The sequence below is a fragment of the Phytophthora infestans genome, genomic scaffold, assembly GCF_000142945.1.
Source record: "Phytophthora infestans T30-4 supercont1.63 genomic scaffold, whole genome shotgun sequence".
Classification (NCBI taxonomy): Eukaryota; Oomycota; class Peronosporomycetes; order Peronosporales; family Peronosporaceae; genus Phytophthora; species Phytophthora infestans.
Window position 1 is genome coordinate 371,661 of NW_003303696.1, and position 22,803 is coordinate 394,463.

Consider the following 22,803-nt stretch of genomic DNA (forward strand, 5'->3'; position numbering starts at 1 on the left):
TTAAAATCACACTTCAGGTATATGCTTTTGGTCTTTTTACCATAACGTTTATATGGTGACCCATTAACCCTTCTAGAACGGTATTCTGTATCCTACAGAGTAAGCGTTTTGCAGTATTTAATATCCAGAAATGTTGGATGCGCTGTCGAATCTCGCATCTATTTTTTTGCATGTGTGCTGATCAGTCGACCGCTCCTAATAGATCTGCGCTGGGTAGATAGCCAGGGATTAGCGTGTTGGCATAGAAAGACGAGTATAAGGTTTAAAAATCGAGGTGACAGCCCACACAAACGCGTGTCAGCCACTCCATCTTTCCCCATTCGGAAAGTTGAACGCTTCTGGAGAGAAGTCGTTCACGCAGCTGTGGCGTGACCTGTGCAAAGAAGGATGGAAGGCTCGTAAGCCCACCGGTATCGCTAAAGGCCACCGCTACGTAAAGCCAGGAATCAAGGGTCGCCTCGATGAATCACGACGCGGATTAGACTTCTTTGAAGGTGGGTGGATGTGATTGTAGCTAATAATTTTCGTTGTACTAATATCAGCTTTAATCCAGGTGAGAAGGATCTTATGGCGTTTGCTCGTCTCTCAGGCCTCCTGGATCACCAACCTTCCAGCGCATCGGTGGGCTCTGTCGTCCGACGACCCATTGGTAAGCAATTAGCTTATGCAGTCATCGGTGTTGACCCCCCATGCGTTCCATCCCCCACGACAAACCAGGCTTCAGTGGCGCCGGCCACAACTGCGAGTAGAGAATTGGTCGCGATTGTTTCTTTGCCAGCTTCCCTCGGTTCAGCACCTGATGACACGCATATTGTTCAGGATGATACAGAATTTCATCCCAAGGAGAATGCGACAGATGAAGAAGAAGGCAAAACGGAGAGCGACGATCGGAACGAGACTGAAAACTTCGTTGATTTGGATATGTTCGACAGCGATAACTTCATGGAGGGTCTCCGAAAGGAGCCGCTGTTTGGCCCGACAGCTGATAACGATGTGAACTTCGTGGATAGCGCTGACTTCTTCGGTTCCGATTCAGATGCAGACGATGATGGGGTATTGGAAGACAATGAGGTGACTACATCCTCTCTAGAAGGTGCCAACGATGTTGAAGATGTCCCAATGACTGAAGACGTCTCTGAAGCTGAACTGTCGGGGTTTACGGAAGATGGCTTACGTGAAATCGCTGGGAATGGATGGGTGACGTATGACGAAGACCATAGCGGTAAGCCCGGATAGCACAGAATAACTTAAAACGCATATAAACTAAATCTGTATATGACATATTTGCAACAATGTAGAGGAGTTTCAAGTTGATGCAGCAGTTCAAGGATATGCATCCCCATGAGATCGTTCACATCGTCGCATTACTCTTTGCTCGCGCAATAGCACCGATTCGAGATGGACTTGCCAAACATTTGTCTACCGATGAAGATGGTGCCGTTCCACGAGGAACGTTCTCGCGCTTCATGAACCGTTATCGCTTCGTAGCGATCTTGAAGTTTCTTCACTTCAACAACAATGAACAAGGTGGAGTGCTTGTGGATACGGCCTGGGAAGTTCGACCGCTACTGCAAGTTGTTGAGAAAACGTTTCGCCGTGGATATCGCCTCGGAAAAGTAATCTCTTTTGACGAAGGTATGATGGCTAATCGAAGCAAATACAACCCAATGCGCGTCTTTATGCCAGACAAGCCCCGCAAGTATGGCATTAAATTCTACATGACGTGTTGTGTTGACACCGCGTACTACTCTAGGTAAGAAATGCTATTCTAAATATTACCGAACATCCTATTCTGGAGGATACAGATTAACATGGTGTGTACTTTGATATTCTGTATGTGATATATCTTAGAGTGGAAATCTACTGTGGAGCTGACGAATCGAAGCAGATGAAGAGAAAGGCACCAACAGACACACTGGGACTTGGCCCAAAAACTGCCGTAAGGAACATCTCGAAGGTGTTGATGGACCAGCCGAAGAAGCGACTGATTGTTACCGACAGTTTTTTACTCGACCGTATCGCTCAGTCTGAAGCTGCTGGACATGAACTTGTACCACGTCGGGACTACACGGACCGACAGGTCAGGCTGGTGTCCAGTTCACTCCACGCAAAAGAAAAGACCACAGCGCATGCCACGCGGAGCCTACCGTATTGCCCAAGCGCGAGACCACCCCGATCTCGTCGCACTGAGCTGGATGGAATTCAAGCCAGTGAACATGCTCTACAGGATGAAGCACGCGTCGCACCAGTGTTCTCCACACGCAGAAGGATGGAACCTACTCCAGTTCCGTGTCCACAGCTGGTCGTGGACTACGCCTCGGTAGGGGTGGAGTTGATGTCCACGACCAGCTACGACTTCACCGCTAGAGTATTCAAAAGTGCATTTCTCTCCGGAAGTATTACAAGCAGCTATACCTGTGTATCGTAGACATGGCCGTTGTCAATGGTTACATTGTTCACTGCATTACAGTCAAGAAAAGAGGGGAGAAGCCACCTACACACGCAGAATACTTGCGCCGCTTGCACGTACAGCTACTGGCGCTGCGTACAATCAACTTCGAGACGCATATCAACGCAGAGGATCTAGTTTCAGGGCCGATGCCCCGCCAACAACACTCGTTAGTGAACATAGACGATTACTACACAAAGGGAACGCAGCACACACGAAGACAATACTTGTGCAAAGTGTGCTCCGCGTACTCCGATGCCAATACCAAGTCATTTGAGGCCAGCTTCTTCTGCCAGGAATGCAGTGACACGTTTGGTGGACGTGTGCCGCTTTGCCGTCAAGTACGGAGCGTCGAAAGCGGTAACTCGCTAACATGTGCGCAGATTTGGCACGACACTTGGAACGATGGTAAGTGCATTCCGCCAGCTCTAAAAAAGAAGATAAGATTCCGTAGGCGTAAAAGCGATAATGAGACTGAGGAATTAGATAACCGTAAGGCTTATAAGATAAGAACACTTACAAGGCGTATAGCGCCTTCGTAGTGGCGCGCGCAGAGAAGAAATTGCCCTGTGCCTCCTCACTAATCCGTTAGTTAGGAACTGGGCAAATTCTTCCACTGCGCGCGGCCCAGGTTTGGCCGCCAAGGATGGGTGGCTGAAACCTAGAGATGGCCACTTCCAGTGATAGTACCGAAAATGACGGGTATTGCTTGGTAGGAGGTTTTGACCGTGTTCTGTTCAATCGGGAGCCAATAGAAAATCGCTATTTGATCTGATGGCGGATACATTGTGGGATCTATGCCTACTTCTGAGGCTTCTTTGCGTTCAATCTGCTCCGTTTATTTACAACAGGCGCGAAAGGGCTCACCACAGCATACTTTTTGCAGGTTTTCTGGCATACTTTAATCAAGGTATTTTCGTATTCTGTAGGATACAGAATAAGAGGCCGTTCTAGAAGGGTTGAACAGGAAATGTATGGGGATAAGGATTGGGTTAATGAGTTTGGCATTAAACAGTGTCCTAGTTCAAGCGCCGTTTCAACAATACTGTGAACAAACCGACGGTTTCAAATGGACAGGGGTATCTTGTGCGAGATTTTTCGCCTTCCGCCGCTTTTACGGTTTTTACTTGAAAGGTACTTTTTACACCGGTTGCATAAAAGCCGTAAATTCCAATATCGAGAATATCGAGCTTAATAATTTTCGCACTTCACCGGAGCTGTGACATTTGGTTCAAACTGTAAGACAACCCTTACATGTATATAATTAATTTTAGCAAAGGGCTTTTTAAAAAAGCACTTGGATATCAAAATCTGAAAAAAAAATATTGAGTCCACATCACTCCTAAACATTTCGTCATTTCGAGGGCCCGATAATGAAGATAATATTTTTGGGCGACCACAACTTCTTCAGTTTTATGCATTCCGTAGCTTGTAAGTGCTCAATAGATAGAGGAGACGCCCCGCTTTCGTTTAGAGTGCATAAATCAAATTTCGTACTTAGGTTCGAAAGTAACATTTTTGTTAATTCACACCGACTCTGCACGGTTCAGTTAACAGGCTGAATGTTCCAGGATGGCCCGTTACAAACCGGTTAACCTGGTGGATGGCCAGCAGCGCTTGACAAAAGGACAACAAGGAGGACAACGCTAGAGTAGAAGTTTAGAGGACAGATCTAATTGACTTTAATCTACTCACTTCGGCATTTACCGCATACAACAACAACAGGTTAACAGCCGCAACCTCAACACGACCGGAACGCTCCACGCAAAAACGCTTAAGACCTTGACGACTACCAAGCGTGCCGAAGCCCTCCTCGGGAGTGGGAACTACTTCCAGTGAGTACATTTTGCGCATGACGCTAGCCAGGAAGGGCTTGCTTGCGCATATTCAAGTCGTCAAGCCTGAGAGCGAGATCACAGAAGCGTGGCTCGTCAACGATGCCAAGGCGCTTGGCATCATCGCCCAGGGTGTGGAACACCAGCACCAGACCAAGATCCGGTCGGCGACGCGCTCCATGGAAGCATGGGAAACGCTCCGCGAGTTCTACAATCGCACCACGCTCCACAACCGCGTGATGATAACGCGTCGACTGCACGAGCTCAAGATGGAGAGCGGCCCGTCTATGACCAAGCATCTGGATGCGTTCGATGAGCTGATCGTCGGTTTGCAGACGCTGGGAGAACCCATGGACGAGGCACGTCAGCTGGTGGTACTGCTGAGCAGCCTCCCCGCCGAATACGAGCTCATATCGTCTATCGTGGAGAACGCCAAGGGTGTGACGCTCATCGAGGCCAATGAGAAGCTGTTGAAGGAGTATGAGCGACTCGAGAAGAAGGAAACCACGGAGAAGGCGTTCCAAATGAATGGGAACGCAGGCAAGTTCCGAAATGGCCGAGAGAACGGTCGGAAGTGGACCGCTCCGAAGCGGAATGTTGGTTTCAAGGGCAAGTGCTTCAACTGTGACCACGTGGGCCACATGAAGCGGGACTGTCCTGCTCCGAAGAAGGGTAGCCAAGACGATGCAGTGTTTGCAGCTGATGGGGAACGCTCGGCCGGGTGGCTGATTGATAGCGGTGCGACGTCGCACATGACCCCTCACCGGAACGACCTGTTTGAGTACAAGTCGCTGGACACTAGCATGGAGGTGACGATTGCAGACGGAAAGAAGCTGCACGTCGCAGGAACTGGAACGGTCTAGTTGACTGGTTTGAACGGTAGACGCATCCGTATGGTGGACGTGCTCCACATCCCCGGGCTCGATAGACGCTTATTGTCAGTCGAGAAGCTCGCGGAACGCGGTAAGAGTGTGGAGTTCCAGCGTTCCAGTTGTGTAATTTGGGGACGGAACGCTGCAATAGCGTCCGGGAAGAAAATCGGTAAGGCATTCCTGTTGGACTGTCAGCAGGAGGAGGCCCGTTTCGTGGAATAGTGGGAGCTTTGGCACGCTCGCATGGGTCACCCCAACAAGGACGCACCGCCGAAGACCCAGCGTTCCACGACCGGTATCCCGCCAGTAAAAGGGGGTGCAAGACTCTGTGCGGTGGATGCATGAAGAGAAAGCAGACCGTGACGGCGATCCCGTCACGATCACTGACGAAGACAGCGAATGTGTTGGAAATAGTATACACGGACGTTATGGGACCAACGAGAACGCTCTCAAAGGGGGGTGCCAAGTACGTGCTGACCTTTGTAGACGTCTACTCAAGGTATGTCGTGACATTCTTCATGAAGCACAAGAGTGAGGTGGGCAGCAAGCTGAAGGAGTTCAAGGCGCTGTATGAAAATCAGTGGGGGGGGAACGATTGAAGTGCCTGCATTCCGATAATGGAACGGAGTTTGTAAACAAGACGGTATTGGAACTCTGTCAGCGGAATGGCATCGTTCATCAACGCAGCGTTCCATACAGCCCTCAGCAGAACGGTGTTGCAGAACGCATGAGCCGTTCCATCATGGAGAAGCCACGAAGCATGCTACACTACAAGTCTATGTCGACGGAGTGGTGGGCTGAAGCTGTGAGTACTGCAGTGTACCTTATCAACCGCTCCACGAACACATCCAACTCGGATGTCACGCCATATGAGTTGACGTTCCTAGTGAAGCCACGGATGGAGCACCTACGCGTGTTTCGATCACAAGGGTACGCTCACGTGGATGCCGTGAAGAGAACGAAGTTGGAACCCAAGAGCTTCAGGTGCGCGTTCCTCGGATACGCAGAGAACTTAAAAGGGTATCGTGTCTACGACTTGGATGCATCCAAGGTCAAGCTGTCACGATCGGTAAAGCTGGACGAGCGTGAGGTGGGCGGTATTTATGACACGCCGTCGCCAGCTTCTGGAGCAATCATCCATGTGACAAGGAGCGATGACGATACCGTGGTTCCAGCTCCAGAAGTGGAATGACAGTCTGTTCAAGATGAACCGATGGAAGAAGCGGAAGAACCTGCTCAAGACATTGAGATGGACGATGTTGAGCCGGAACGGAACGCAGAGCTACCACAGCTACCCGCACCGGAGGAGCGCCGGTCGAGTGGACTGGAACTGGCAACGTACCGCTGACAACCTCCTGCGTTCCAAGAGGACCGAATAATCTTCCATACTGCAACAGAACGCTCAACCCGACCTCGGGAACCGGTGTTTCTGCTTGGGAACGGCTACGATGACGATATGGAACGTCAGTCTGAACGAGGTAGTGATGGACCGCCGTCTCCTAAGCGTCCTAGGATCGATGAAAACTGTTAACTCGCAGAGGCAGTGTTGGCATATGCGGCCAGCATCGGAGGTGTCCCGGATACGCCGAACACGCACGCAGAAGTTATCGTCATGATAAAGCAGCTGAAAGGCGTCGGGCGATGAAGGCTGCGTTACACTCTCATTCCCAGAACGGAACGTAGACGTCGGTTCCATGTGGAATGCCTACGCGTTTTATTGGATGTCGCTGGGTGTTCACCAAGAAGCGTGACGAGAACGGTCGTGTTATCCGTTACAAGGCACGCCTAGTAGCTCAAGGGTTCAAGCAGAAGTTTGGAATCGTTTATTTTTTTTAGACGTACTCTCCTGTTGCAAACATGAACTCGATTCGAGTTGTACTCGCTGTGTGTGTGTGGCATGTGACTACGTTATGGAGAAACTGGATGTCGACACAGCGTTCCTAAACAGTAAATTGGTGGATTTGGTCTACATGGACGTCCCACTTGGTCTCGAGAACCCTGAAGGCAAGAAGCTCAAGCTTCTAAAGGCCAAATATGGTTTGAAACAAGCTGCAAGTGCATGGAACAAGACCATCCATCGTGTGTTCCTGCGGAACGGTTTCAGGAGTTATGGAGCCAACCAGTGTGTCTACGTCAAGCGTTCCATGGACGCATTCGTGTACGTATGCCTGTATGTGGACGACATGATCATTGCGGCGAAGACACGCGAAGTGATTCGCGAAGTAAAGGACGCTCTGAAGAGTGCCTTCAAAATAAAGAGTTTGGCGAGGCAAAGTTCATCCTGGGGATGGCGATTGATCATGATAAGGCAGCTGGAACGCTGATGATCAAGCAAACTCGGTCTATTGACGATATTGTAGCGCGCTTCAACCAACGGAACGCCAAGATGTTGGATAACCCATGCGCGTCAAACATGAAGCTGTCAAAGATGATGTCGCCAGCCACGGAGAAGGAGCGACGTGAAATGCAGTCAAGACCGTACCGGTCCTTCATCGGATGCCGGATGTACATCACAACATGCACTCGACCGGACATTGCGTTCGTTGTAACGCAGTTGTCACGCTTCCTGGAGAATCCTGGAACGCAACACTGGAAGGCAGCGATACGGGTCCTGCAGTACTGGAAGACAGCTCGGCAGCACGATATCGTCTACCAAAGTGTACCGCAAGGTGTCAAGGCAGAGGCGTTCGCGGACGCAGACTGGGGAAGCAACATTGACGACAGGCGTTCCGTATCAGGTGTCATGGTCATGATTGGGAACGCTCCGGCTGTGTTCAAGTCCAAGTACCAGCGAACGGCTGCACTCAGCTCAGCGGAAGCAGAGTACATGGCTCTGAGTCTGTGTACGCAAGAGGTACTGTGGACACGTGCTATTCTCAAGGACATGGGTCACCAGCAAGTGGGAGCGACGCAGGTCTGGGAGGACAATCAAGGTGCTATCGCACTTGCAAGTAACGCTGGGTATCACGTTAGGACCAAGCACGTGGATATCCGACATCACTTCATTTGGGAGAATGCGGAACGCTCTATGATCAAGGTGGACTACGTCGACACGAAGCGCCAACTTGCGGACATGATGACGAAGGCGCTTGGAACGAAGTCGCTAGCGTTCCTTCGCGAGGCAAGCGGGATCAAGAAGAGGAACGCCGCGATCCTTAACGAAGACGAACGCCGTGCAATAGCGGTGAGTGGGAGTGTTAATTCACACTGACCCTGCACGGTTCAGTTGGACGGGTGAACGTTCCAGGATGGACCGTTTCAAACCGGTTAATCTGGTGGGAGGCCAGGGGCGCTTGACAAGAGGACAACAAGGAGGACAACGCTAGAGTAGCAGTTTAGAGGACAGATTTAATTGACTTTAATCTACTCACTTCAGCATTTACCGTTAACAACAAACATTTTTTTGTTTGACTGTGGATTTGCTAAACCCGACTCCATTACCAATTTCTACCGGCTTCAACAACAAATTAGCTTGTCCCAGCCTTTTTAGCTACTCCAGTCATTTTTTTTGTTTTTCGAAGTTTTTCTTGTATCTGTTTCTAAGTTTCTTAGAATTTGTAAACCATATTTGTTATTTTATATTCAAAGTCGAAAAAATACAATACATGTACAAGACCATCTGGTATAAATTTCAGAGAAAAATTATCCTGGTATTCCCTCTTAGTCTCTTTAGCTCTCGAAATTCTAATTTCTGGGGGATAGTTATTATCGCCATTATAGTTAAGCAGATATCTCTTTTCAATTAGCCTGTCAGACACCAATTGTCGTCTACTGTACACGTTTATCCGAGCTCGTGTGGCACATTGCCAATGAAAAAGAAATGACGAGCTTTGGTTGTTGGAATAGCGCGAAAAAGAAAATCAATGGACGCTCCTTCAGTGGAATACATGTAACGAAGGTTCTCGATGTTCCACTGGAATATATTAATGAACCATCGGCCTTGACCCTTTTTCAGACACTTGTTGCTCCAAAATCTTGAGCTACCGGTAGTCTAGAAACCATTAATAAGTTCTCTAATATATCCTTCGTTGAACCAGAACTTTTTAGCATACTGGTGTATTTACATGTTACGCAGCATCAGGACTGAAACCAAATTCCCTATCGGAATACTAAGTATTAATAATACAAACGTTTTGGTCCAATTTGTTTGTTTGTTCATTTAATCAAGCAACTTGTAGTTCAAGTCTTGCCTCTCCAGTTCCAGCACTAGCATTTTAATTTGCACTGAAGAACTCATTAGTTAAGTGTGAAATACAGGAGCACTTTAATTTCATATCGACCTGGTGAAGAATCAACGATACTGATACCTATGCTAGCAGCATTGATCTTGATCCTAACACGCGTATTTAGTGCTGAGATCACCAACTATCTCGAGCAGAAGGCTTCATGCGACACAGCTTTGGCTTTCATGAGCTGGCAGCTACTACTTCAGTACCTCTCTGTGGTCCTTCTAGTGTTCATACATGTTATACATCAAATTTATCGTCCGTTTAATTCCTTGTTTTTTAAAGTGTTGAACTTGGGTCCATGCACGAAAAGGGGGATGTACGTCGGGCTCTTAAAGTACTCATAGAACCGCAAGTAGTTGATGTAGATGTGATATTCCTATCGCCAATGCATGTTGACGAGATAACGTTGAGCTTGTTGTACATCATCGCTGGGGTTCGCTTATTCACAATCCAGACCGTGAATCGGATTGCCCAGTACAGAGGTCGGACGTAGTTGTTGTTTGGCCTTCGATTTTCGGTTGATTTTTTAATAATGTAACCCACCATTCCTTCTTGAGTCCATTACCTCTTTCATGCGTATAGGTCGTGTCATCTTTTGTCACCAGTCTTTTGATCGCTATCCGCACGCTCGCGAGTATAATTTCCCTCTCTTCGTCAGTGGCCGAGGTCTTGTGCGCTTCAGCAGTGGTAGAATCGCTTCGTAGAAGTCTATACAATGTATAGACTTCTACGAAGCGATTCTGACGTGTCATGTCAATGGCCATGGCTGCCATGATGGCACTGTCATGGTGGCCGGCTGGGAATAAAGGTACAGCGTCGATCGACGCATCGTTGGCAAAGCTCGTCTGCTCTGTAGCGGTATCCGCAATGGCCGAGGTTGTATCGCAGATCGTTATGACGAGTAGTGTAATAACAAGAGGTCTACGTATATAGTCTGCGAGACACATCTCTGATGCCATTAGAGCTCGCGTATTACTGTACATGTAGTAGCTGCGAGTAGAGAGAGCCGGCACATTACACCGGCAGTTTTTTTTCAAAGCCTTTTTTCACAAGGAGAGTAGGTTTAACCGCGCCAGGTCAACGAGCCGACCGCTTGGCCAATCGAGAGCGTGGGGACGCGCTCAATGCCATTGAGTGTGTCCTCACGCTCTCGACTGGTTATTGAGTCAATGCGTCTCAAGTAGGTTTCAAGTCCTCTAAACGGATGGCAACCTCTCGACCCGCTGAGCGAGAGGACGCATCCGATGCAGATTTCAAGTTCTCGCTATTCGAATCGCATGGGATAGGTCTTTTTTGTGGCACCGCCTTCGTTTCCCGCTTAGGCCTTTTCTCTCATTCGAGAATCTGGAAAGATGGTTATAATGTGGACCACATCCCACGTCCTTTCTCTGCTATTCATCAGAAAAGTGTATGCTTCGAGGCATAAGTGTTCGGTCGTGTCAAATTATGTCTACCGTTCTCCGAAAAATGTCTAGTGCGGGTTGGAAAAATAGTGCGAGAGCTCTCGCACCAGACTCGAATCTGCCGCCTCAAGGAAAGATGGTGAAACTCTTGTGTGCTGTGGTGGGTGTGGCGGAAAGCGTGTTGTCGGTGCGAGTGGACGAGAGCGACTCGGTGGCTGACTTGAAGAAGGCGGTCAAGGCGGAGAAGAAGAACGACTTGAAGGACGTTGATGCATACAAGCTGAAGCTCTTCCTGGCCAAGACAGCGGACAGCAAGTGGCTCTCTTCTCGCTTGGAAGACGTAACGAAGCTGAAGAAGGGCGAAAAGACTGCTCTCATCGAAGCGCTCACGAGTGAAGACAAAGAGTTACAGGGAGAAGATTCGTTGGAGGACGTGCTGATTGGAATGGATCCTCCATCAACTTCCCAAATCCACGTGCTGGTGGTGGTTCCACGGTCTACGGGAGACGATGACGCATGGAGCCCAATGGATCCTAAGGTTCAATTGAATCTGTGGAAGTCAGTTGTGAGAGTTTCTTCGGAAGATGTGTGCTCAGGAACGGCGCTGGTTGTGGATCAAACGCCGACGCACTTGTATCTTATGACGAACTTGCACATGTGGACAGACGCTACATTCACTGATCACTTGAGTGGTCACTTCAAGTCTGAAATCAAATGGTATTTGAGACTCTTTCCCTCAATGAAAACAAGTGGAAGGAAAAGGAAAGATGCTGATGTGAAGGATGCGAATGTTGCAATGCAACCACGTCGTAAATCTCCACGGACGACAGCGATGAAAACACCAACTTTATCCGGCAAGCCTCTAGTTGTGGTGGAGCAGCTCCTTCCCGATACGACGAAGCCGGAAGAAGTCATTCGATTTAGCCTCGACAAGGACACATGCTGGTGTAGTTCGGCTGCGTTCGACTTCGCAATCTTCAAAGTTGCTGTGCCACGAGATAACAAGCTCGTCCGATGTAAAATGTCCCTTAAGGCGTATGACACGAAGAATGTTGACGTGTTCGGATTCCCTGGCGCTCTTCAAGACCAACATTTTGGTCACGCTTACGCATCCTTTCCAGCTAAAATCACCGGTTGGCGTGGAAACCAAATGATTCTCTCATCTTTGTCAGCTCCTGGTCTATCTGGAAGCGCGCTTGTATGCACCAAATATGGAGTACCAGTGGGATATATTGGTGGACTTGATGGCTCAATGAAGAACAAGCAGTATCAATCCTATGCCTTCACATTTCAAGGATTAATCCCCGAATTACCGTCTTCGTTGCCGCCTGATACCGAAGGTGAAACAAAGAATGAGTTATAGTCTGTATAGCGCCAGTGGAAGTGAATCCACGTGAAATTTTCTGCAATGGTGGTAGAAATAAACTTACTTTTGCGTGAGACGCTTTATAAATGTATTTTTATTGTGTATTTCAATTCTTTTCTTCTTTTTTTCACTAATATTAATAGCCTGATGCTCGGTGTACAATAAAAAGAGGTCGGTTTATTAAATCGAGGTCTATAAAAAGTACAAATCGATCTAACTAAACAGTCTGATAAATCGAGCCACGGCAGAATCGACCGCTTCGGATCGATTCCACATCCATATCCTGTAAATCGACGCTCTGAAATGGTAATTCGATAGCCTGTCTCTTCCCATCTCATTTTTACGCGTGGTTTTATGGACCATACTCGATCTAGGATATAAAACGGATGGACATTCCCACAATAATCCTGACAAATATAAAGGTATAGCATATAAATATGACGTATTTACCCTTTCGCTAAAGAGCATCAAAGCAGCGCACCAGCGAAGCTCGTCTAACCTATCACAAAAGGTACGACGATAGAAATAGGGACCAAATTCGTACGCGCAAAAAGCGGAAGCCGAAAGACGAACTTAACAGCAACGAAGCCGAACTTAAGACATTAACCGAACTTGGCTAATTAATTACTTCGAAGTATTTTTTTTACCACATAGAAAGTCAAGCCACATATAGACAGACACTGATTGACCACCACGCTGACGATTTTGAAGGATGCTCTCGGCGACCTTAGCCCGTCTGGGTGATGCGGCAAAGGACAAGGGTAAATGGATGGCTTTAGGTAAAACGCAAGTTTTCCGTGCCGCTGGCTATCGAACCCGCGGTGTTATTGCAACACCCCTTTCAAGCGACACTTCCTTATCATTGACGAGGATGAGAATCATCACTTCGTTGGTTCAGAGTGTGCTAAGCTTTTTGGTGGGCACTATAAGGTGTGCCTCGGCTGCCAACGCCGGTACAGGGGTTTCTACAAATATTGTAAGGATTGTCGAGACCGCGGTCTTACTTCTTTAAGCGAGACGAAGCTAGAATTTGGCAAGTACAGAAATCGAAAGCCAGAGTCGTTAGTGGGAGTGGATGACTCCTATACCCACCTCCTATTTAAGTGTGATATCGTATCTGAGGCCTCCAGGCAGGATTTGGCACTTAATTTACTCCCAAGAACGGTTATTGGAATCAAAATCAAGTACATTGATAAGATGTTCAATTGGATCAAGTCTCACGATTCAAAATATTATCGCTGGTTTTGCAAACGCTCGACAGATCGTACACAAAGTATTTTAATTAATTAATTTTGAAATTTGTTGTATAGGGGTTAGATATAAAGTCGATCCTGATACAAGATCCAAAAATTATAAAGTCATTTCCACAGGAATGGTAGAGACAAGAGTATACAGGCAATACGAGCTTGAAGGTATTAAATATTGATGCCATTTGCTGGGGTAGTACCTTACCGCGTTAAGATGGTACATGTAAGATGGCTTATGTTAGCAACGTTTCCCGTCCGACCAATCAGAAGCTATTTGCGAGGCAGTACAAGATCTCCGTCGAGACCTAGAAGAAGCACATTTCCCCGGACTATAACAAGTCTCCCAAGTATCTTTTTTACAACGGCAAGCACATGGAGTCCCATCTGTATGAAGGTATCCAGACTGCTGAGTTCTATGACAAGCTCGAGAACGTGCTTGCTACCCAGACTAACGCCTTCAAGGTAAACATTGCTCTTGGGTACGATCTCATAAGTCTAACGGATGGCAATTTTACCCAGTACTGGCACCCGAATCTGGCTACCACTTACGTATTTGAGACCCCTGTTGGTATCAACAGGCGATCTGACATCCTTAAGAAAATTATCTCAAAGATAAGGTCAATGGAGCTGGCTAATACGCTAAACTATCCCAAATCGGGCTATAAGCTGAAGGCGATTACTGGGTTTAAGATTTACATATACTTCCGTGGGCATGCACTTGGTGATAGTGAAGTTGTTATCCCTAAGATTATACGCGACAACAAGTACGTAATCAACTTCCCCAAGACCAACAAACAAGTGTGTGTTTCCCTGTATCGCGTGGAACTTGAATCAGCATGCTAATAATGACCCTCGTCGGATCCAGGCTCATGTTAAGGAAGTTTTTAAGAGATACTGCTCATAAGGGTATCAGCTTTACGCTTAGCCTGCTCCGTGGCTTCAAACCGATTGATCTCCTACAGCTCGTTGAACTTGAGGAGTGCTTTCATTTAGCTATTAGCGTCTACTCTATGGATGTAAAGCTGAGTGTACCCGTCGCTCGGAGAAAGAGGGGGTATCTATGGATATCCTTTCCCATGAGAGCCATGCATTGCACATAAAGAACATTGATCAGCTCCAGTCTAAGTATCAATGCTCAAAGTGTGAGATGATTTTCGTTAGCTCTGCTACGGCAAAGTGTCAGTTTAGTAGCCTCGATTGAGTGATTTTACTAAATCTGCGATAACTCGCCATCTAATATTCCAATTGACACATATGAGGTAGCGTTGAAATGAGGAGTAACAGGCCGATTTTTGAGATTTTTAACAAATAAATAACAGGTAAAACGTTTTTTTATAAAGCTATCTTTCCTGTGACGGGGTCACACAGCACCTTGCGCTAGAGGAAGTTATCTTCCGAGAGTATACAAACTCTCAGTGAACGGCAGGTCACAGGTCCCCTCTTTATTTAAAGAGAGCGAAGTGACCTAAATAAGGTAGATTGTAAACTGAGTATATTTAAAGGTAGGTTAAGTTTGGGTTTAATACAAACTATAAGTTACCTATAGAAATGCACTGTCGTTTGACCAATGGTTGGTTTTGAACGACCTTGGCCTTGGTACCTTGTACCAAATATCCCGGAGTATGACGTGTCATACACCTGAAGTGTGAAGTGTCACACTTCATGTAACCAGGGCACACTTAGGGCTACGTGCCCCGTTACATCCTCCCCCACTTAGGTTCTGTTTACCGACCAATCAGAATGAAGAGGTGTTCGTCAAAAAATCTCATTCTCAAAGTCGAAAACTATTGACTTGGCCGCGCGAGCGCGGCGGAGGCTCACTTCACAGTTGGAGCCTCGAGCAGCAACCTGTGCGCTCTTCGTCTAGGTCTCCGATTCGACCGTTACCATGCCTCGTGGCACTGCAGAGAGCGGTGCTAAGACACGCTCCAAGACTGCGGCCGGTAAGGCGCAAGCCAAGAGCACTAAGCCTCACGGCAAAGGCTCGGCACTCAAGGAGGCTACTCAGGTGGCCTCCGAGGCGATCGGTTCCTCGGGTGACGCGGCTGTGGCCAAGCGAACAAGCAAGCGCCGCAGTCCGTCGCCCTCGGCCTCGGACAATCGTCCGAAACCTCGGTTCGTGGAACGTGAGTTCAACTCTGGCCGTGAGGACGATGCCGAGTTCGAGAGCACGCACGATGCTCCTGTGGGCTCTGTGGGAGGGCATAGCCCAGTGCCCAGTGAGCACAAGGATGACAGCGTGCAGTCGCTCGCTAGTGATCAAGGTGATCACAGTCCCAGACCGTCTGTGCGCTCTGAGAGTCCGGCGGTCAAGGCTAAGTGCTCTTCCAAAGCCGGTGGCGATGAGGAAGAGAATTCTCGCAAACGTCTCTCGCTTGCCGAGGGTCTTGCGCGTGCTAAGGCCTCTAAAGCCGAAGGCGCCGAGCCCTCAAAGAAGCGTACAGCTTCTAAGTCTCCACTCCTATCAGAGTATCTTTGACTCCTCGGAAGAAGAGGAGGAGAAGGAGGAAGAAGAAGAGGAGGAGGGTGCTATCGCTGAGCCCGGGGAGGTCTCGAATGACCTCGACCAGCAGCAGGAGGAGTTCCAAGCTGCCCAGCGTGTGTGTGGGGGTTCGGTGGTGGCACCCGTCAGCCAGGGAGCTGCCATCAACTCAAGAGGGTATTGGCCTCCCGAGGAGAGCTCTGGGGCTGACCTCTTCTTAGAGCTTCTCGTCGCTCCTCGTGGCCTTGTGGGCGACCACACTTCTAGGGGCATCTACGAACGTGCCCTTGTGTAGAAAGAACAGCTGTTCGCTGACAACATGGAGGCTGCTCGGTGTGTGCTTCTCGCGCCACACCGCATCCCTCTCAAGGACTTCACGACTTGTCGTAAGAAGCCCGAGACCCGGGGTGGTATCTATCCTCTTTGGGGATACCCCTGGGTTATGCCCGAGAACTGTCCCACGTGGAGTACTTGTGAGGACATGTTATGGACATGGGTGTCGACGCTTAAGTACTCACCCACGGAGTTACGGGAACTCCATGAAGATCAGCTGCTGTCCCGCATCCTGGACCAGCGTGATCTTCGTGTGAGGTTTGCCCACTTGGTCAACAAGCGCATGCTGCCAAGGGACATCCTGAAGCGCGCGGCTTCTAGCGCTCACAATGCGCACGGGTACGGAATGTATTCATCGTCCGTACCCCGTTCGGGCAAGAAGCCCCGGACTACTTATGAAGCTGCCGCCGCTTCTGTTCCCAGATTGCGACAGCCTTCGGGCAGTCAATCGGGAGCCGTTCAATCGGCTCCCCCGAGTTCTCGGAGTGGGCATAACCCCTCCACTTCACGAGGAGCTGTCGCTTACCGCGACGCCGTTGCTCCTTGAGGATCCCCTCCACGTGAAAGTGGACCTCTTCATTCCGGTCAAGCAGGGGCGGAGGTGCCCTCGTACGAGTACGAGTACTCGGCGCCTCCCGAAAGCCACTCTCGTCCGAGTGCTCCGACTGCGGGTCCGACACAGGGCCCTGAGGTTGACCGCCTCCGCCAACGTGTCCTCGCGCTTGAGATTGCACTTGGCCTTGGGACTGGCGGTGATGCGGCCGCTCAGGCCGGAAATCAGGGCGAGCTCGCTCGTCTTGCAGGCCGCTTGGACCTGTTGGAGCGTGAGGTCGCGAGCCTGCACCTGTGAGTTGATCGCCGGGTCTCTTCGTCCGATCTGGACGAGGTCTTTCGGATGATTCGACGGATCGAGGCTTTGTTGCCACGTTTGGAGCCGCCTGCCGCACACTCCCAGACGTACGCGTATGGTGCGTACCCGGCGTACTCAGCGTACTCGGCGTATGGCGCCGGGGTCCGTTCGTATGGAGCCCTCCGGCGTACGGTCTTGACCGCAGCCTTGCCGTCCCGACCGAGGCTTGGGTGCCTTCTCCGACGCCCTCATCGACGCCTGTGACCGGCCCTCGCTTCGAGGAGCTGGGCAAGGGGGTCTGCGAGTCAGCAACCCCCTGCGGGTTAAAGTACCGCTTAAGACGTCCAACATAGAACGTCGGGTGCGTCGTCATTGACTCTGGCAGGTCGATGGTGTACGACGCACCATGTCTGGCAAGGATCGCAAATGATCCGATGAAGCGGTGCTTCAGCTTGTTGCTGCCGACAGAGCTGACAGTGTCAAGCGGTAGGCTCCGCGTGTCTAGCAACACTAAGTCCCCAACCTCAAATATACTTAAGCTCCCTCTTCCATGTTTGTCTGAGTACTCCTTTTGTTTATCTTGGGCCGCTGCAATGGCATCGCGGACCCTGTTGACAATGCTCAGCTTGGTATATATAAAGGTTTCCACCTGTTTCCGCAACGAAACTGGTCTCACATCCGAGACCTGGGAGGAAAGGGCTTTCCGAGCGTCTCACCCACTTAGAATAGAGGAGTCAGTATCTCCTCGAAGAATGAGAGGCACTCTGGGGTGGCGGAAGCCGTTCAGGTAGAACGGCGTGAACCCCGTGGACGCGTGCACCGCGTTGTTGAGCGCAAACTAAACAGCTGGAAGCTGCGTCGACCACGTACGTGGTGCTGCCGCGCACACACTGCGCAGAGTGTCCTCGAGCTCTCGATTGACGCGCTCTGTTTGGCCGTCTGTCTGCGGATGGTCCGCAGTGGACATCTGCCGACGAGTCCCCAGTAAAGGGAACAGCGTTTTCCAAATCGCATCAGTGAACCGCGGGTCTGGGTCCGAGACAATCGTCTCCGGGAGACCGTGATAGCGGAACACGCCATCGACGAACAACCTTGCGGTTTGTTCGCCCGTAACAGTGACGGGAACTGGAGCAAGATGTACCATCTTGCTCAGCCGACACACGAAGACGAAAATTCCGGTGTTGCCGTGTCCGTCGGCGGGAAGCCCAAAGATGAAGTCATCACTCATCGACTTCCAACAGTCAGCCGGTACGGGCAGGCTTCGTAGTGGAGCCGAAGAGTGCCCTGCGGGTTTGACTCGCTGACATGTTTCGCATGTCGTAACATACCGGGCGACCCACTTGTATATGTGGGTCCACCAGAAGGTCTGAGAGACCGACAGAAATGTATTCTCTCGGCCCAAGTGGTCGCTGGAGGGCGCGTCGTGCGCCTCCGCGAGGATATCGAACTTCCGATCCTCGTCGTTGGGTACGACCACCCGTGGAGGATCATTGGGCTTCACCCGGTAATAGAGGAGTCCATCCTTCCACTCATATCGGTGGAGCCGTGAGCGCTGTCGCGACGAGAGTCAGTCGGACTTCGCGCTCGTTCCTGCCATAAGAAACTTGACGATAGGCGCGACAGCCTCATCGTCCCGATACGCCATGCGTATCCGATCATATAGATCCGTTGTCACCCGCGTGATGTGAGTCAACTCATAGTCAGGACGCCGAGAGAGGGCGTCCGCAAGCACGTTGAGCTTGCCCGGCTTGTATTCGACGCGGAAGTTGTATTCCACGAAGAAGAACAGCCACCTCGCCATCCTTTGGGAGGGGTGAGGCGCGTTAGTCGCCGTCCTCAAGGACGCGTGGTCTGTGTAGATCACAAAGGGCCTAGAGCCCAGAAGGTGAACACGAAACTTCACAAGGGCATATTTCATTGCCAGGAGCTCCTTGTCGTGGACAGGGTAGTTCCGCTCGGCGGCTTTGAGCTGCCTGGACTGGAACGAGATGACTCGTTCGTGTCCAGGCGTGTCGGCCTGCAGCAATGCACACCCGATAGCGTAATCGGAGGTATCGCAGACGACGCTGAACGGCTTCGTCTCGTCCGGCAGGGCCAGGACAGGGGCCGCTTGGAGACTGGCCTTGATGCTGTCAAAAGCATCCTGGAGCCCTTGCTCCCAGCGCCAGTCGACGTCCTTCTAAAGGAGGCTCGACAAGAGCTTAGCGAAGCCCGCGTACCCTGCGCTGTACTTGTGAAGGTAGTTGGCCAAGCCCAACCACTTTCAAAGATCCTTCTCGGATCGGGGCGTCGGCCATGCTGCTATGGCCTTGACCTTGTCTGGGTCAGCCCGAACGCCCACGCTGCTTACGAAGCAACCGATAACTTTAATCTCTGGTGACGCGAAAACGCACTTGTCGATGTTGGCGTAGAGCTTGTTCGCTCGCATTACGTCCAACCCCGACGAAGTTGTCTTAGATGCACCTCCATGGCCGTCTTGCCTCCTTCGGCCCGGCTATGGACGAATATGTCGTCGAAATACGTCTGTACGAAGGTACACAAAGGGCAGAACAGTTGCGTCGCCAGGCGATTGAACGTCGCCGGGGCGTTAGACAAGCCCTGCGGCATGACGAGCCACTACCAAAGCATGCCGCTTGGAGTTCTTACCGCGGTGAGCGGGATATCGCTCTCTCGCATCAGGATTTGGTAAAATCCGTCTACCAAATCCAGCGCACTGTACAGTACGCTCCCGGCCATGTTGTTCAACAACACATTCTTACGTGGGATTGGTGTTTGGGCCGACACCGTTGCGTTGTTCAGCTTGTTATAAGCGTAAACGAGACGCCACTTTCCGTTCGGCTTCCGAGCGCAGAAAGGCGGCGTCGAGTGCGGGGATTTCGATTCCCGCACTATGCCTGCCTTCGCTTTCGCGGCGAAGAGGTCATCAATGACCTCGCACTGCTCGGACGGGAGAGGTCATTGCCTCATGACACAATATTTTGTGCCGGGCACGAAATCAATCTCGTACCGTACGCCTCGATCCGGTGGGAGTTGGGTCGGTGGGTGTTTGTTCACCACGTCCGCATACTCCATCACCAAAGGATACACCGGATCGTTGGGGTTCTTAAGGATCTCAGAACCCAAGCGCGTCTGACGCTGCTTGTTCAGGTCTTCCAGGACGTTCTCGTCCAAGCCAGAGGAGGCGTTCAGCTCCTCCCGAGTGGTCTCAGGTCTCATGAGTACCATCGCAGCAATTTATCCAGCCTTGAGGTTGGTCAGGAAAGACTCAGCCGTCATTTCCTCGAGGTTCAGTATCTCTGCAACCTCTGGCAACGGTTCCAAGTGGACACCAGATGCCTTGACGGCTAAAACCGGTCTCGCCATCGAAGATGTGACAACACTCTTCCACCGGCCTTGTCGGAGGAGCCCGGGCCCTGGACTCCGAGTCGGTTGAAGCGACGTCGATCTGAACGAAGTTCGGATCCGACTTCAGTCGGCGGCGGCGTCGTTGACAACGGCGACCGTGACGTCAAGCTTTGCTGCCCACAACTAGGGATGTCGGCGCTACGACATCATAGGCACTCGTGGCCTCGTGGGGTACCGTGGTATCCACACAGGAAGCGAGTTCGACGCCTTCCTCTTCAGTTAAGGTCTGGGCGACCGCGTGTGGTACTGTGTTACCCACACAGGAAGCGTATCCGACGTCTTCCTCTTCAGTTAAGGTCTGGGCGACCGTGAGTGGTACTCTGTTACCCACTCTGAACACGCTGTTCTCAGTGTTCGTGACAGCTGCAGCTGTCTGCGGAACTAAGTTACCCGCCTGTGGACATAAGTTACCCACTTGGCCAGCGCCTTTTCTGGGCGCGGCCACCATCAAAACATCCTCGGAGTCGTCAAATACGTCGACGACTCCCAAGCATCTGCCGGATGCTTGGGTACCCAGGCAGCCCTTACGGGCACCTCGGGTACTGACAGAGGTGGGAACATGACTCACCAATGCTCTGTCGGACTGCGCAGGGCGACTGACACCGATTGCCTGGCCTCGCCAGTCGATCCAGGGCTCATGTTTCTCAAGCCAGGGCATACCCAGGATCATATCATATGGATCCATATCAAGAACAGTGAACTGTTCGAGGCTGTCAAAGTCTTCAAACTTGACGGACAGATCCACTTGGACGTTGGGAACAGTGACGACCTTCCCGTCGGACAGTCGCACTGACACCGTCCCTTTGCCCTTGCTTTCTCTCAAAGCATCAGACAGCTTGTTGCTGTTGCGAGCAACCGTCTGGCGGCGTGCGAAATTCTTCGACGCCCCAGAATCGATCAAGATTCTAAAGGGATGATCGTATCCCCGTACACATCCGTGTACTACGAGCAACCCGCCGCTGCTCTTCGCCGATTCGAGAGTGCGAAGACTCTCAGGGGCTAAGTCCCCGTGGTACGCGCCACCCGCGGACCAATCACGAAGACTTAGTTCTTCCCCAGTAGGGCGCTCCGCCCCTACTGGTTCCCGGCGTTCCCCTGTCCCCGGAATCCTGGCTTCTGCCAGCGACCCTTGAGGACGGGCTTGGGGAAGGACCGTCTGCGGAGATTCTCCGCGGGACAGTCGCGCTTGAAGCTGCCCATCTTCCCGCAGCCGAAGCAGCGGATGTCACGCTGTTCGGCGGACCCGAGCTCCATGGGAACTGGTCCGTTGGGGCTTGTTCGACCGGGAGCCGACAAGGAACTCCCAGGCCATGCTGAGGCTGGCGTACGCGCCTGCCGATGGCTGTACTCTTCTTGAAGAGCAACTTGAATCGCCTCTTCAAGGGTACTTGGCTGCACCCGGAACAACTGAGTGCGTGCGGGGCCCACTCGAAGGCCGTCCATGAACACAGTCATATTGATGTGTTCGTTGAGTGGGTTTCCCACTAGGGACGCCGTGAGCTCCCGTATCTCTTGCACATACTCGTGCAGTTCGCACCTCCCTTGTTTACACGAGAGGAAGCGCGAACGCTGGCGGTACTCGTAGCTCGCCGGGAGGAACGCGGCTTGGCGCTGTTCGCACAGCTGAGCCCGGGATGTGAAACATCCAAGGGATGTTGCTTCCCGTGTGTACACCCAACTCTTAGCACGGCCGCTAAGGTTGGAGAGTGCAAAGGCAACACGCAGTTGCTCGGTCGAGATCAGAGCCGCGTCCATCGCGAGCTCTACTTCTCGGACCTAGAAGTGAAGGTTCTCGCCTTCCTTCCCTTCATACGGCTTAACCTTCAGCCGTATTGGCTTCGGGTGAGGCGGATTTGCTTCCGCCGCCGGAGCCTGCAGGTTCTCCCGCACATGCGCGATGAGGCCCTGCTCGTACGCGTCGAACGCATTGACGCGCTCGAGCTGCCCAGCCGGTGTTGACACCACCAGGCTCTGCAAGGCCTCCATCCCGAAGTTGCCTGTCATCTTCCGAACCGATTCGAACTGAGAGTCGTTCATTTGGGAGAAGTCGTTCCTATCCATGGCAACGAACTTCGGAGAGGTTCAGGTAGTCTACCCGCGGTGGCGTGGATTGACTACTAGTGCTACCAAGTGCGACGGGGTCACACAGCACCTTGCGCTAGAGGAAGTTATCTTCCGAGAGTATACAAACTCTCCGTGAACGGCAGGTCACAGGTCCCCTCTTTATGTAAAGAGAGCGAAGTGACCTAAATAAGGTAGATTGTAAACTGAGTATATTTATAGGTAGGTTAAGTTTGGGTTTAATACAAACTATAAGCTACCTATAGAAATG

General features: G+C 50.9%; 2 protein-coding genes across 2 annotated transcripts; one reads left to right on the forward strand and one right to left on the reverse strand.

Moving 5' to 3' along the window:
• Window positions 1-9,828: 9,828 nt before the first annotated feature.
• On the reverse strand, window positions 9,829-10,332 carry PITG_18147 (secreted RxLR effector peptide protein, putative; the record flags this gene model as incomplete). Its single annotated transcript, XM_002896259.1, has 1 exon — window positions 9,829-10,332. The coding sequence occupies one exon, from the start codon at window positions 10,330-10,332 to the stop codon at window positions 9,829-9,831; it is 504 nt and encodes a 167-aa protein (XP_002896305.1).
• Window positions 10,333-10,924: 592 nt separating this feature from the next.
• PITG_18148 (Crinkler (CRN) family protein) lies at window positions 10,925-12,151 on the forward strand (the record flags this gene model as incomplete). Its single annotated transcript, XM_002896260.1, has 1 exon — window positions 10,925-12,151. The coding sequence occupies one exon, from the start codon at window positions 10,925-10,927 to the stop codon at window positions 12,149-12,151; it is 1,227 nt and encodes a 408-aa protein (XP_002896306.1).
• Window positions 12,152-22,803: the final 10,652 nt, after the last annotated feature.